Source organism: Rana temporaria, chromosome 5 (assembly GCF_905171775.1).
Source record: "Rana temporaria chromosome 5, aRanTem1.1, whole genome shotgun sequence".
NCBI classification, from domain to species: Eukaryota; Metazoa; Chordata; class Amphibia; order Anura; family Ranidae; genus Rana; species Rana temporaria.
In genome coordinates this window covers 350,554,383-350,571,263 of record NC_053493.1, presented here as the reverse complement: position 1 = coordinate 350,571,263, position 16,881 = coordinate 350,554,383, and the positions used below count along the sequence as shown (strand labels likewise).

General features: G+C 40.7%; 1 protein-coding gene across 5 annotated transcripts in view; it reads right to left on the bottom strand.

Annotated features, from left to right (window-relative positions):
• Positions 1–16,881, bottom strand: part of RALYL (RALY RNA binding protein like) — a 1,196,807-nt gene that overhangs the window by 47,997 nt on the left and 1,131,929 nt on the right. For all 5 annotated transcript variants that reach the window (XM_040354532.1, XM_040354535.1, XM_040354531.1 and 2 more), the window contains one exon: positions 14,845–15,002. In XM_040354532.1, the coding sequence (XP_040210466.1) occupies positions 14,845–15,002 (158 nt within the window). The remainder of the gene's footprint in view (positions 1–14,844; positions 15,003–16,881) is intronic.

Sequence of the window (16,881 nt, the reverse complement as noted above, 5' to 3'; positions counted from 1 at the left end):
CCAAATGGATTTGTTGCCTTTTGATAAAAAGCTTGTCTTGCTGCTAAAGCTATCAGAAAAAATAAAAAGATTTTTTAATACTGAAATTATTCAGATTAGGGCAATGCTGCTGTATGTAGGCTAATGCCACGTACACACGTTCAGAATTTTCGACAAGTAAAGTTCTATGTGAGCTTTTGGTTGGAAATTCCAACCGTGTGTAGGCTCCATCTGACATTTTCTGTCAGAATTTCCGACAGCAAAAATTTGAGAGCTGGTTGTCAAATTTTCCGATGGGAAAAGTTCTTGTCGGAAATTCCGATCGTCTGTATGCAATTCCAACGCACAAAAAAACATGCATGCTTGGAATCAATTTGACGCATGCTCGGAATAATTTCTTGGCTTGTTGTAGTTTTGTACTTCACCGTGTTCTTGACGGTCGGAATTTCAGACAACATTTGTGTGACCGTGTGTATGTGGTTAAAGGGGAAGTACAGCCAAAGCTCATTTGGCTGTACATGTGCTGTGGATCACAGAAGTGCAGTTCTTTCTGCACTTCTGTGACCCATTTTCAGAGGACAGCAGGGTGAAGCCCGTATATTGGCTGACATCACAGAGCTGGTCCAGGCTCGGGAATGATTCCTACCAAATCGTCGGGATCCACCCACGTGCCTGGACCGACACCTGGCTCAGCCTCTCAGCAAGCTGCTGAGAGCCTAAGCATGATGCTTCGTCCCCCCACAGCCCAGTGCTCCAGTGAGTGGGGTGGGCAGAGCAGAGAGCCAGAGACTGATCAGCGGTGTTTTATCGCTCGGTTCTCAGTCTTAGAGCCGACGGGGGACAGATGCTGCATTCATCTAGGTAAGTAAGATTTCAACGAAAATTATTGTTGCATGGCTCAATGTACTTAACAGTAGGTCATATTGAGTGTTCTGGACTCTGTAGTATGGAAGCTACAGTCTACGCATTTCCCCCACGTCCTGTAACAGCAGACTTCCACAGGACCAGTGGGGGGGGGGACCTTCACATTTCAATTTATAGGCTAACAATATTGCAATTCCACACATAAAAAGCAGGTGGTGCCATAAAAGCTAAAACCACAATAGTACATCAAAATGGTAAGTAACTATTTTTCACGTAACTGAAAGCAAAACAGATGTGGAGACAAGATAAAATAGAGGAAGTCAGTCGGCATCTTGCAGTTTATCTCATACATGGAAAAAGATCTAGATTTCTAGGTCAAGAACACATCAACATATAAAAATGTAAAACAAACTAATAAGTGATCTGAATCACTCCTTGAATTTCATAAGGAAAAATAAAAAAAAGTGGATGTTTAGAGAAACAAAGCTTATTCTCAAAAAGTCACAGGTAGCACTATCTAAATATCCAACTAAATAGTCCATCGTCTAGATAGTTGTACAAGAAAACAATAATCAATTCCACGGCCCGCACTGCCAGTGTACAGTGAAAATCATAATCTGTGAAAATGATTCTGTTCTGTAACACCACATATAGCTTTAAGGCATCCCTCAGGCATGTGATTTAAAGGCTTTTCAATGTTGTGATAGATATGTGGTATTTTATTTTTGCATTGGTCATGCAACCAATAGCAGTGCTCAGCTTCCCATGTCTTTTTTTACAGTAATCTGCCCGTTAGCCAGGATTTACAACATTAGACCTCTATAGATTTTAATGGAATTTGTTACTGAGTTCAGGATTGCCATATTTTAACCTCTAGGCCACACTCAAATATGAGGTCTTTCGGCGGATGGGCCATGGCACAGAGTGGCCACATATTTGCATGCATTAGTGCAAACACAGCTGTGCCAAGAGCCCTGAGCGCTCCCAGCACAGTTACAGGTGGCTAGCGGAAAGCTCTCAATTGCTGCTTGAGAACTGGAGCGCTCCGATCATGTGATCGCCATGACAGATAGTTTTATTGAATTTTTATTAATTTTTTTTTTTTTACTACTATTGGCAGCGATCAGCGATTTTTTTTGACACATTTTTGGGACCATTGTCATTTTCACAGCAAAAAATGCATTTAAATTGCATTTAAATTGCATTGTGAAAATGACAGTTGCAGTTTGGGAGTTAACCACAGGGGGCGCTGTAGGAGTTAGGGTTCACCTAGTGTGTGTTTACAACTGTAGGGGGGTGTGGCTGTAGGACTGACGTCATCGAACGAGTCTCCCTATAAAAGGGAAGCCGTGTTTACATACGGCTCTCCCCGTTCTTCAGCTCCGGGAAGCGATCGCGGCGGAGTGGCTATAAACGAATAGCTGCGCCGTCGTCCCGGATCGCTCCCCGCAGGAATCCGACCGCCGCATGTAGTGGGGGGGTCCCGATCGGACCCCCGACCCGCGGAAAGGCAAGGACGTACCTGTACGCCCATTTGCCTGTACGTGCCATTCTGTGGACGTACATATACATGCGGCGGTCGGGAAGTGGTTAAAGACTGTTCTTTCTGCCTGGAAACTGTAGATTGTCCATAGCAACCAAAAAGTGTCCCTTTATGTCAAAAGTGGTTTTAGAGCAGCTAGAAAACAGCGATAATAAATTAGAATCACTTGCAGAATTGAGCGATAGTGATTTGTGGGGAAATTTGTCATCAAACACTGAAAGTACTGTAATAAGAGCGACAATTCTGCAACTGAGCAAATTTCATTGTTTTTGATTTGATTACATTATTGAATAATTTTTATTATAATTACATTATTATTTGTTATAATAATTTATAGCTATTTATTTTATTATAATTTATGATTTTGTGTTTCAAACTTTATCATACCCGGGATGTCTCCTAGACTCTTGTTTGGACAGATTTAAGTGAGTTGCTTCTAAGAATTACAGGCCTACAATATAAAACGCCAAATTTTCATGCAAAATAATTGTACCGCTTTCAGCACCTAAAATATGCGCCTTGAGGCTATTTAGTTCGCATTTGTAGCACTATATAAGTTATTCACTCACTCATTTACTCACCTATATATATCCATAATACTATCTGTTATTTTGTTTTAGCTATGTATTAGTAGGTAATTATTGTTTTTTATTACCACATACTTCGTTAAGTAAGTTTTCTTTTGGCCAATTCAATATTTTAATTTGTAATACCCATTTATATCCAAAATGATGCTCTTCATAGTAATACAAACTTTTTACTTTTTTTTTTTAATATGGTTATTCAACAACTTCTTTCTGTGAATTCATCTTATCTGAACTTATCTTTCCTTTCTTTAGAGGAAAAACCTCATCAACACTATAAGTGGTCTGTGAATTTGTGCAAATTCAATTTCAAAAGACGTATAATGAAAAGGCATAAAATTTTGATGTGAGCAAAATGACTTCTGTACGATGAATGACAAGGGAATAACTTTTCTAAATACAATTCCAAATCCTCTGCAGCACTGGAATGAATAATCTGAGAATGAATAGAGCCTTTTTGTACAAATACTGTAGATTCTAATAACAAATATTTCCAGTATCAGCTATCGGTGTCACAGCAGCACAAAATAGAAGTGGGAATCCACATGCCGGATAGGCAACAAATGATTTAGAGTATTAAAAATAAATATTGTTTAGGTGGTGATGGTAAAAAAAAACTTCTCTCTTTTGGATTACAGCATTCAGAGCAGAAAATATGACTTGCTTTAAGTCAAAAGAAAATCAGCTTTGAAAAGCAATTTATTAGCATAATGAAAAAAATAAGCCTTGAGCGCTTTTCATGGAGAGGCTAAACATATAAACCCATTAATGGTATGTACTTACAAGAGACTGTAAACCCATGGCATTATTTACAAAAGCACAAGGGGCAATGCATTCAGCTGCTGTGTGCAATTGTGATCAGCAAGTATAGCAAACACCCCATTGGTCCTTACAATTGGCAGAAAAGTAACCATGCTGACTTTTACTTAACCACTTCAGCCCCGGACCATTTGGCTGGTCAAAGACCAGGCCACTTTTTGCGATTCGGCACTGCGTCGTTTTAACTGACAATTGCGCGGTCGTGCGACGTGGCTCCTAAACAAAATTGACGTCCTTTTTTTCCCACAAATAGAGCTTTCTTTTGGCGGTATTTGATTACCTCTGTGGTTTTTATTTTTTGCGCTAAAATAGAGCAACAATTTTGAAAAAAAACAATATTTTTTACTTTTTGCTATAATAAATATCCCCCAAAAATCTATAAAAAAAACTCAGTTTAGGCTGATACGTATTCTTCTACATATTTTTGGTAAAAAAAAATCACAATAAGCATTTATTGATTGGTTTGCGCAAAAGTTTTGGGGCCAAATCGTCAAAGGAGAAACGCAGGCGGAACTGCTGTTCAGCCTGCGTATCTCTGTGCCTAACTTTGGAAACGATCCTCAGAAGGATTTTTCCAAAGATAGTCAGAAGATCCGACATCTGTAAGACACTTACACTGTCGGATCTTAGGATGCAGTACCGCATCCGCCGCTGGGGGCATTTCGAGTCAAAATGCCGGCTAGCGTATGCAAATGAGTACTTAAGCAGATCCACAAAGCATTTAAGCTTTGTGTTTTCTGCATAAGTTACGATTTGCACGCGTTAAATTAGGGCTGGTTTTACAATGTGTAAAGTTAGTACACCATGTAAAACCAGACCTTTTTTTCGATCGCCGCGATTTTTTTTTAAATTTGAATTTTTTTTCCCGGCGCGTATTTTTTTTTCACCCGTCGCAACTTTATTGTCCCGTCGCAATCCACAAAGCCCGGCGTAAACTACGTTGTCGCGCTGCACGTCGGGAAAATTACGTCACACGCATGCGCAGTACGGCCGGCGCGGGAGCGCGCCTCATTTAAATTGTAATCGCCCCCCGGAGAGGAGGACCGCCTTGCGACGGAGGCACTTAAGTTACACGGCCTGAAATTTCTAGGTAAGTGCTTTGTGGATCGGGCACTTAGGTAGAAATTTAACGCCTGTGTAACTTAACTGCTGAAAGTTAAGTTAGGCGGCGTTTTTGAGAATTTGGCCCATAGTGTCTACAAAATAGGGGATAGTTTAACAGCATTTTTATAAAATAATTGTATTACTAGTAATGACTGCGATCAACGATTTTATCGTGACTGCAACATTATGGCGGACACATTGGACACTTTTGACACCATTTTGGGACAATTGTAACTTGTACAGCAATCAGTGCTATAAAAATGCACTGATTACTGTAAAAAGTACACTGGCAGTGAAGAAGTTAACATGTAGGGGGCGCTGAAGGGGTTAAGTGTGACCTAGGGAGTGCGTCTAACTGTTAGGGGGCGCGGCTTGCCGTATCACGTCACTGATCGATGTTTCCGATGACAGGGAACACGATCAGTGACAGTGTCACAAGGCTGAACGGAGAGATGTTGTGTTTACACTAACATCTCCCCGTTCTTCAGCTCCGTGACACGATCACAGGCACGGTCACGGAGCTTGCGGCAATTTAAAAAGGGACATATAAATACGTCCATTTGCACAGCCGTGCCATTCTGCCAACGTATAAGTTTGTGCGGCGGTTGGCAAGCAGTTAAATCAAAACCATAATGGTTTCAGGTCAACAGTATTTTTTTTTTAATACTTTTTAATACATTTTTAAGTTGAAGCTCTATAGCATTTTTTTATTAATATAAAAGTGTTACTCATTCTATTCTAATTAAACATTTAATGTATTGTGCACCCTTGACACGAGTGTCAAAAAGCATTATAGGATTTGTAAATAAAGAGCAAAATGAAAATTGTTTTTAAACCATCTCTCTCAAACTGAAAGCCTTTACTGAAACATACAGAAAAAAATGGGGCATACGGGAAGGGGTTGAATCACTTATCTGAATCACACAGTTGTGTCTGTAATTAGGAACTTGAACTCAAGTTAACAACAAGGTTTTTTTTCAGCAGAGCAGTTAAGGGTAGCTTAGTAAGCATGTAAAAAGGAATACAAATACTTGCTGATCGGAACTTCAAAATATTAATATGAAATGTTATCTGTGAAAATATTTTAAAATTTTATTTTATTCACACTCATAAAGAGAATATATAGAAATACACTATTAAAATGTAAACAATTCACAGTCCCACGGATGGCCTCATAATATAGCCAAAAGTACAATAGTCTACATAAATATACATTCTAAAGATACATTTAAAAATGTATCCCCTGCAATTTATGAGCGCAAGATGCCTAAACAGCCGTCTTCATTCCAAATGCATACTGGATGATTGAAATCATCAGAATCCTAATCCTAATCTCCTTAGTAGTGATGAGATAGGGTTCAGTGCAAACCCAAGTTTGTCCAAACTTGTTTGTCATCGCTTGGCCAATCAGCTGAGGGTGAGGGATTCCTCATCCTGCATCGGACATGCACAAATGGGTGGGGATACTCATAAGATCACTGACCTAATTTCAGGACAAGGGAAATTTTAGATCAATGATGTCACAAGCATCCCTGCCCCTTGTGTATATACAATGGCTGAGAGCCCGCTGGGCTGAACAAAAATAAAAGAAGTCTTGGGCAGGGAAAAGTTAGATTTACAAGAAGATTTAAATCACATCAAAGAATTTGTAAGCTGTAATAAATTAAATGTCTACTTTTGGGTTTGAATGCAACTTTACATTTTTCAGCTTATAACCACAACAATTTTAATTTTAATTTCTTTCTCTAAAACAATTTTAGAGTAGTATTTAACAATGTTAATCCTTTGGAAATACAAAACTATCCCCACTTTGCCACTATTTTCTCTGAAACAGCAGTGAGGTCAACTAAAGCCTCGTACACACGATCAGTCCATCCGATGAGAACGGACCGATGGACTGTTTTCATCGGTTAACCGATGAAGCTGACTGATGGTCCGTCGCGCCTACACACAATTGGTTAAAAAAACGATCGTGTCAGAACGCGGTGACGTAAAACACATCGACGTGCTGAAAAAAACGCTTCCAAGCATGCATCGACTTGATTCTGAGCATGCATGGATTTTTAAAGCAAGTTGGCTTTTTTTTAACCGATGGTTAAATAACCTATGGGGCCTACACACGATCGGTTTTGACCGATGAAAACGGTCCATCAGACCGTTGTCCTCTGTTTAACCTATCGTGTGTACAAGGCCTTAGGCTTTTTGAACCTGTCTGTCTGTCTAGGACAGAGTGAAAAAGGATTACTAATCCTGCCAGTTTTTTTTTCTTGTCTGTGAAAATTTTCCTCACTTCCTGTCCCATAGACACAAAAGGAAGCAGGAAGAAATCTCATCAAAGTAAGGGAAATGTTCTCTTAAGCCGTGTACACACGATGGGTTTGTCTGATGAAAAAAGACTGATGGACTGTTTTCATCGGACAAACCGATCGCGTGTGGGGCCCATTTTTTAAATTTTTCCTATGGATTAAAAAACAATAGGAAATTCTGATCGTCTGTGTGGAACTCCATCGCATGCTCAGAATCAAGTCGACGCATGCTCGGAAGCATTGAACTTCATTTTTTTTCGGCTTGTCGCAGTGTTTATGTCACTGCGTTTTGGCACGGTCGGAATTTAGTCTGATAGTGTGTATGCAAGACTGATGAAAGTCAACTTCATCGGATATCCGACAAAAAAATACATCGGATTTGATTCCATCAGGAATCCAATTGTGTGTACACGGCTTTAGACATTTGTTGAACTTTCTGATGTGTCTACAGGACATAAGTGGTAGGGACCACCACAATGGTATACCCAATTAATAAATTACAGGGGTTCTATTTGTTTCCTCCACTATCCAAAAGTTTAGTTGCTTTGGTTCTTGATAGGAAGGAAAAGGGATAGATCTTCTGTAAGGTTTTAAATGCCTTCGGTACCTCCTCTCATTAGATTTATCCTCAGTTTTCGTTCTGTCTGACACCAATCTTCTAGACAGGAAGTGAGGGGAAATCTCCCTAATAGGGACACAGACAACAGAAAAAAAATTGGCAGACGTTCTAACTTTTCTCTGTGCTCTGTCTTTATCTGCCTAGGGGAGATTACCTTTTGCTTGACACCCATTTAAAATACATGGTGGAGAAATCTCAACAACAGGAGAACAGTTAGCAATAACAACTCTATAGAGGTAGTTGGGCTAAAATTAAAACCTGCCTGTCTGAATCAATCAATTACAGCTTGGGTATAAAGCTGTCATGTAAATCAGAGTATTTGGTTGATCCTTATAATGTTTTGTGTGTATACAATAAAATAATAATTTCTATACATTTCGTAAAAGAATAGGATCAGATATGCTTGGATTATTAAATTGACAAAGTCAATTCTCAAATGAAATCATGTGTGAAAGAAAATTATTATGCCAACTCCATATTTCAGTGTATATTTTCAGTGTACATAAAATTGTTTGTTTCAATCCACTAGAGCATCAAATGGATTTTATTATTCATTACGATGAAAGATTATTTTTTATAAGCTATCATTCTGCTTTTTAACCCCTTATTACCCAACAGCTGTGCATTAATGATCCTATACCTTGTAATGGATGCTCATAAATGGTTGTCATTTTCTATAGCCAACATTCACACTCCAAAGGATGGTGCTGATGTATAATTATTATTATTATTATTATTATTATGCAGGGTTTATATAGCGCCAACAGTTTGTGCAGTGCTTTACAACATGGGGCAAACAGTACAGTTACAATACAATACAGGAGGGATCAGAGGGCCCATAGAATAAGAATATTTTTAGCACAGTGTGCCCATTTACTACCATACTGAGATACAGTTGCATGGTTCCTTTTCCCACTACTCCCTGGGTTCTAGAACATGGCCATGGAAAAAAAGTTGTAGGCAGGTGTAGTTTATCCTCCATGCTGGAGGTGGCGCTGGCTTGCTGTGCCGCTGTGCAGGTGGAAGTGAAGACTGAGAGGAACAGTGGTCCTTTGAAGACTCTGTGTCATCAGGGGAGCTGTGGTCCTACTGGATACTTCATCCTTCAGTGACCTTTGGCAGCCATCTTTAGTGTGGACCTTCCTAATAAATAGCAGTGACCAGTTGGGGTTGGTGCAAATTCCACGAGTGGCTAGAGTAGAGCAAAGAACCATGATTGTCAGGGACAGTAATTTAGCCCCAGTAAAAAGCTCCTGCACAAGGAGGGAAAGCTTTAGCGACATTGCTGTATTCTCTGCTGTCCTCCAGCCTGAAAACTTACTGCATAGATTATGTTCATTCCCCACATAAGCCACCCCTCTGCCAGTCAACCACCCTCTTGCAGATGCAGCACTCGGTAATGTAGGCCACGCCTGTGTGATATATTCAGTACTGAGAGATACTGTAGGCCGCCAATGTTACCGTATTTGTATCTGTACCCCCAGTGCTACTGGGTTTGCTGGTTCAAGGGTATTGAGGAACTTTTACCGCAGTTACTATAGCCATGAATAAGCACTAATCCAGTGCGAAACGCGCTGGCTGTTCCCTTGTTCACATTGCTGTAACCCTGTGATGTACCTGCTGTTCGTTTAATAAAGACAACCTCAACGGTTATTGGAGTGCGGCTATACATCTTTTCTTCAATTCCTATGCATGCCTAGTGCACTGCCAGCGCCCTCGGTATCCTGAGTCAGCCTGTGATTGCATAGTAGACCCACCTGGAGCGGTGATTTCCTTCCTACTATAGCCATTGTACTGGTGCTAGTGATTGCACATTGCCATTTGTCTTGATAACTGTTTTACTTGCAGCTCCAATACAAGAACTGTTCAGCCCTTCTCCTGGACTCTGTGGTGTTTATTTACTAAAGGGGGACATGCAAGGAAATGAAAAAACAACATTTTTGCTTGCACATGATTGGCTGATAAAAATCAGCAGAGCTTCCCCTCATTTCAGATCTTCCCCTCAGATCTACAGCAACTGCTGTAGTGGATATGCCTTTAGTAAATCAACCCCCAAGTTTTGGTCCTCCAGCTTGGGTACCAACCTCCTGGCCTCGCCAACAAAGGTTTTCTGATACCCTCCCTCTGCAGCTTGGGGAGCCCCAACTGAGGAGGCAGAGGTAGCTGGACAAGTAATCTGCAGCTAGGTGAGGAGACTTTCACTATGAGAAAACCGGTGTGTGGGCAGCCAGACAAAAGCCTAATAGCATGCACCTTCTCTGGAAGACCCAACTACTGTGGGGAGCCTCTGCTTAATTGCTATGAGGGAACTCCAGTTTCAGTTGGGGGACCCTGTGTCTTAGGGCCTTGGATCCCTCAAGCTGTTCACTTGTATTACCAGAGCTATCCTGGAGAGAGGAAAGCTATTTATGAGGATAATGGCAAGTATTTTGATTTATGAATTGTTTTACTGAAATGATTCTCAGCTAAATTCTCTGTGGTTATAGAGTCTAATAAAGGCTATGCTGTGCATTCGTATGTTACCATCCTGGAGCCACAGGGACACTGCTTTGGGGAGTCCATGTATGTGTATCTTTTTTTTGTATTATTCTGCAATGTATGTATGACCTTTGCCATTCCAAACATGGTTTGCATTATTAATTTGAACATTGCGCCTGTTTAATAAACTGCAAGATACAGTTAAGCCCTGTCTGATCATTTGGCCGATTACCTATTCTGCTAAAATAATAGATAAATGGCTAGTAAAAATAAACAGTAACTCACATAATCATATCACATGATTAACATCATCTCTTCATAGACGACTATTTCTAGGAAACTTGCATATATTATTTCAATCTTCCATATTAAATATAACGACATTGACAGGCAATAAAAAGTTTGGGTAAACCCAGTCATACTAATCAAATGTCTTAATGGGACCTATTTTCTGTTTATGTTTTCTTTACTGATGTTCACCAATTTACATAGGGTTCCCATGATGTAAACCTTTTTACATGATGTAAAGCTTTATATAGCAAATGAAACCACCAAGATTCTCATTTACTCCCTTGTTATATTGACTATTGCAACTCCCTTCTCATTGGCCTACCTCTCCATAGGCTATCCCCTCTTCAGTCTATCATGAATACTGCTGCCCAGGCTTGTCCACCTTACCCACCGTTCAGCGTCTGCCAACCCTCTCCTCCAATCCCTACACTGGCTCTCAATCGCGGATTAAACTCAAAATACCACAACATACAAAGCCACTCACAACTCTGCCCTGAGCTACATCACCAACCTTGTCTCCAAATATCACCCAAACTGTCCTCTCTGCTCCTCCCAACACCTCTTACTCTCAATCTCCCTCATCTCCTCCTCCCATGCTCATCTCCAGGATTTCTCCAGAGCCTCTCCTGTCCTCTGGAACTCACTACTTCAACATGTCCGGCTATCACCTACTCTTGCTACCTTCAGGCCATCCAGGAAAACTCATCTCTTCAGGTAAGCCTAAAATGCCTCCAACTAATCTTTTACCACTTCCATCAGCTCATTCCCCACAGTTACAACCTTTTGTACCACCTGCCCCACCCTATTAGTAAGCTCTTCTGAACAGGACCCTCTTAATCCTCTTGTATTTTATTGTATTATAACTGTATTGACTCCCTTTTATATTGTAAAGCACTGTGTAAACTCTTGGCGCTATATAAATCCTGTATAATAATAATAATATTAATATAAGCTAGTTTTTTTTTAGTTATATGTGCATTGTATATATGCAGGCAGATGTTTATCACAAATACTGATCAGCTGACCCATGAATGGTTGGTCGAGCATATTCCATGTATGTTCATTCATGTGTAAGAACGCTTGGAGTGCCACAAGACTACTGTGAGTGGGTAAACATTAGATACTGTAGGGGATTTGGGTGAGTACGCAAAAAAGTTTGGCCTTAGGCGACCTAGGGATCAGCTGTATTTTTTTACTTTTATGATAATATCCATATGAGGCCTCGTACACACGACCGAGAAACTCGACGGGCGAAACACATCGTTTTGCTCGTCGTGTTCCTTGTGAAGCCGTCGAGAAACTCGACAAGCCAATTTTCTCCATTCCCATCAAGGAAATAGAGAACATGTTCTCTTTTTGGCTCGTCGAGTTTCTCGACAGTTTCCTCAACGAAAATGTACACAGGACCGGTTTCCTTGGCAAAAAAATATCTCCCAGCAAGTTTCTTGCTGGTTTTTGCCGAGAAACTTGGTTGTGTGTACGAGGCCTGAGACTGCCTTCTCTACTTCCCTCACTGGGCTGAACACTGATATTTTGCTGTGTAGCTTTTATTAATTTAAAGCCTCCATTAATGCTCAAAAAGTGCTGTCAAGTTGTTACTTCACGTGGAGAGTTCAATACTAGTTCTAATATCTAATATCTGTAAAATCCACCCGAGTTGTATCCTGTGTTGAGCCCTGATTAAAGGACAGTGGTGTTGCCTTTAAACACACTGGCTATTTTTTAATCTGACTTTTTTTCTCTGGCGCTTCTTTCTGTATTTCTATGGTTCAAGCAACCATTGGGTGCCCATCGAGGGAAGCCTTGCTGTGTTGGAGCCGCCTTACCAGAGCTATTGAGCTTTTTTGAAGTTTTCTATTTCTTCACCTGACTACAGATGCTACACATGCAAGTCTGAAAATTACCAATGCCTTTTGAGTATGTTTGGATTTCATTTCATTATAATGGAACAGAAAAGTCTACAGTATTCATACATATTATTACAGTTGTTCACCCTTCTTATTATTCATGTTTTGTTTTCCATCTCATTGCTCATCTTTTGTTTATTTATTTTTTATTATTTTTTGTTCTCATTATGATTTTTTTTTTTGATTATTTCACCCTTCATTTATTTTGCTTTCTTACTGTGGTTTATAACAAAACTCCCCCATATTTGTTGCGCACACTTTTTTTATTCACTCTTTTTAACCATTGCAGCTTTAATCCTGATTGCTCTAAACTAGTGGGCACCTGTTTTTCACCTTTCATCACTATCCTCTCTTCATGGCTAATGATGCATAAAAGCTTCCATCCTGCTCTATGTTCCCACCCTATGACTAAGCCCTGTGTGGGCGGAGCGTAAAAAATCAGTGTGTGTGGTTTGGTGGAGACATGTAAGCTGAGGCCGCTCCTTATCGTTTATTCACCTGAGCTGGTCTGGAGTAGCTGCAATCCTTTCCTTTTTACATTTACTAGTCCTCTGGATTGGTATTAGGACAATCCTGTACCCAATGCTCTAGGACACAAGGGTTTTCTTTCACCTCTGCCAGGAATCCCGACGGGAAAATAGAGAGCAGGTTCTCTATTTTTCCTGTGCAGTTTTCCTGTTGGGAAAACTGCTAGGGAGCATACACACTGCCAGGATTCCCGGCCAAATGCTCTCCTGGCAGTTTTCCTGCCGAGAAAACCGTCGTGTGTACAAGGCTTCCCACCCCTTTTCCCTTCTCCAGACTGACAATCCTGCTGTCTGCCATGCCTCCTGAGCTCATTGCTCCAGAGTTGTGTCTCACTAATACAGGAGGTGGGTTACTGGCACAGAGGGGAAAAAGCCAAATAAAAGAAAACTGATACAGCCACCACATCCAATTATTGGTAAGCTGCACTATAAAATATGGTAGGTTTTGGGTTTAATTCCGCTTTAACCGCTTGCCGCCCGCCGGCCGTCAAATGACAGCTAGGCAGGGCGGCTATTGTTCTGGCCGGGCGTCATATGACGTCCTCGGATTCTCTGCCCTCTAGGGGGCCGCCGCATCACTCGGGTACAGATGCGTGTGCCCGTGATTGCCCATGAACACAGTAGGACCATGGATCTCTGTGTGTAAACACACAGATCCGCGTCCTGTCAGAGGAGAGGAGTGTGTTCCCAGTACAGAGGAACACAGATCGTTCTCCTCCCCTTGTGAGTCCCCTCCCCCCATAGTTAGAATCACTCCCTAGGACACATATTTAACCCCTCGATCGCCCCCTAGTGTTAACCCCTTCCCTGCCAGTCACATTTATACAGTAATCAATGGCTATTTATAGCTTTGATTGCTGTATAAATGTGAATGGTCCCAAAATAGTGTCAAAAGTGTCCAATAACGCAGTCACAATAAAAATCGCAGATCGCCGCCATTAAAAAAATTACGGAATTCTATCCCCTATTTTGTAGGCGCTATAACTTTTGCGCAAACCAATCAATATATGCTTATTGCGTTTTTTTTTTTTTTACCAAAATATGTAGAAGAATACATATCAGCCTAAACTGAGGAAAAAAAAATGTTTTTAAAAAAGAAAAAAAAAATGGGATGCTTATTATAGCAAAAAGTAAAAAATATTGTGTTGATCAAATACCACTAAAAGAAAGCTCTATTTGTGGTAAAAAAAAAAATATTATAAATTTAACTTGGGTACAGTGTTGCATGACCGCGCAATTTTCATTCAAAATGCGACAGCGCTGAAAAATGGCTTGGGCAGGAAGGGGGTTTAAGTGCCCAGTATTTAGGTGGTTTAAGTCAAAATCCAGGCTCACTCCTCCATCTCACAGTCACCCCCAAGTTGGTCATTTAATGTGTACGGTGAATTGTCTTTGCCAGCTCTTCTCCTGGTGGTCGATAATGATGCAGAGAGCAGTGCTTACATCATCATGTATGTATCTACTTCGATGTTTATAAATGCAAGGCTGTTGTCATGCACTGTCAGGGAGTGGCTCCACAGGGTATTGCACATACAGGATGTCCTCATGCATCCAGGTTAAGGGGTGCTGGCTGTCATTAAACCCAAAAGACTGAAGATAACTGGTGGAGGAAAGGAAATATGGCAGGGGATAGTGCCAGAGAGGAGGAGGTGAATATTGTAGTTAGAGTTGCCTTTGGGTTGTAAATCCTGCGAAGGACTAATCAGCAAATAAATCCAACATTTGGGTCTTAACTTTACTGGTGTTACATATGCCATTTCTTTGGTAAACTTCTTTACTGTAGTCACAGTCATTTATCAAGTAAGAACAAAGCAAATACTCACATTTGGAGCCTGATGAAGAGGAGACAGACCGTGATGCTCCTTTCAGTGAGAAGACTCCTTTTCCTCTGCGTGTTGCTGGCACAGCTAATCTGGGACGTTTCAGAGGAATGACAGCACGAGGTGGAGGAGGAACACGTCCATGACCATAATCGAACAACCTTCAAAGTACAATATTATATGATCAATTACAGTCTCAATGTTTCAACAAAATGGCATGAAAATAAAAGTCTACAGAACATAGATGGGAGTAGCCAGGCACAACTGCTGTATCTACCATGGAACATGATAATGTCACAATAGTACTTGTTCCTGCTGGCTATTTAAAAAAAAATTATTATTTTGCAACTTGGTGATCAGCGTTCTTATGACTGGTACAATCAAGAATGTACCAAATGTTAGCAATAAAACATGTTAGCAATAAAAATGTTGTTACTGTATGTATATTTCATTTATTTATGCATCTCATTGCTGCTGATCCTCTTTAAAGAGGTTGTAAAGTCACATATATTAATTACTTTGATTATCTCTGTTTTAGGTCCATGTTCAGTACAATGTGTGTTTTCCTAAAATTATAATGCTCAATACCTTCTTTTCGTAGTCAGTGTGAGAGACAATCTCCTCTCCTCCCTGCCTCTCTTCTCTCCTCCCTGTGCAATTATATTACCTGCAGCTGCTCCAGTGCTTGTAAAGTACAGAAACTTATATCCTCTCTTTTTTAGGTCCCTGTTCAGTACAGTGTGTGTTTTTTCCTAAAATTATAATGCTAAATACCTTCTTTGCATAGTCCTGCTGTCCTGTCATGTGACCTCCCTCTGCCTCCCTTTCCGAGTAAGCGAGCACAGTGGGAGGGGCTGAGATTTCCCTATGATGAATGCAAACGGCAGAGGGGGGTCACATGTCTGCACAGCAGGACTATGCAAAGAAGGTATTTAGCATTATAATTTTAGGAAAAAACACACACTGTACTGAACAGGGACCTAAAAAAGAGAGGATATAAGTTTCTGTACTTTACAAGCACTGGAGCAGCTGCAGGTAATATAATTGCACAGGGAGGAGAGAAGAGAGGCAGGGGGGAGAGGAGATTGTCTCTCACACTGACTACGAAACTGACAGGAAAAAAGGGAGGGAGAGGGGGAGGAGGGGAAGCAGAGATGCTGAGGAAATAGCTGGATGTTGGAGGCACGTAAACTAACCACGCTATCAGAGATCAGCAGCCATGATAATTGTGGTCAGTTTACAGAGGGGAAGACAAGAACAGGCAGGATCAGCCGGGTATTGTAGAACATAGAAAGGGACAATTGACATAGCAAAAGCACTGTGCTATATCTCATGCCTTAAAGGGGCAGGAGCATGTTTTTTTTTTATTTAGGGTTACAACTACGTTAAGCAATTCCTATCTATATATATATATACTAACTCCAGTGTCAGATGCATATCATTTCTCTGAACTGGCTTACTAAAAGTGACAGTGGGGGACCATGCCTGCACAGTGTGTATAGGCACTGCTGCTTATATTTTCAACCAGGGGATCATATGACAGGGTGACCACACAGGAGAACAATTGGACAAGAACATTCAGGGTAGGTTCACCTGGTGTTATTTTAAAGGCATTATAAACCTTCCTACATGCATCTTGTGTTTTCCGCCTGCATAAGATGTTCATTGACCATGCACCGTTGTAGTTTCATGGTGTCATGCATGACCTCTGTCTGGAGTGTCTAACAGTAATTAGATCTGATATAGACATAAACAAGCTGATTAATTAACATGCATGGTGGAAGAGATGTGTTTCACACACAGTAGAACCCTCACATTTGTGATGCAACACAGAGGAAATGGTAAGGCATGCACTGGACACCATGTGACCTGAAACAAGAAGTTGCCTGTCCCTTTGGCAAATAGAGACAACAAGCTAAATTAAATCATGGACATGAGGGATCAATCAGCCATGACACTACAAACTTCAGACACAACATGTGAGCTCATAATTACAAGGCAAGGCAAAAAAAGACATAGAGAGTATACCGGTAACTACAC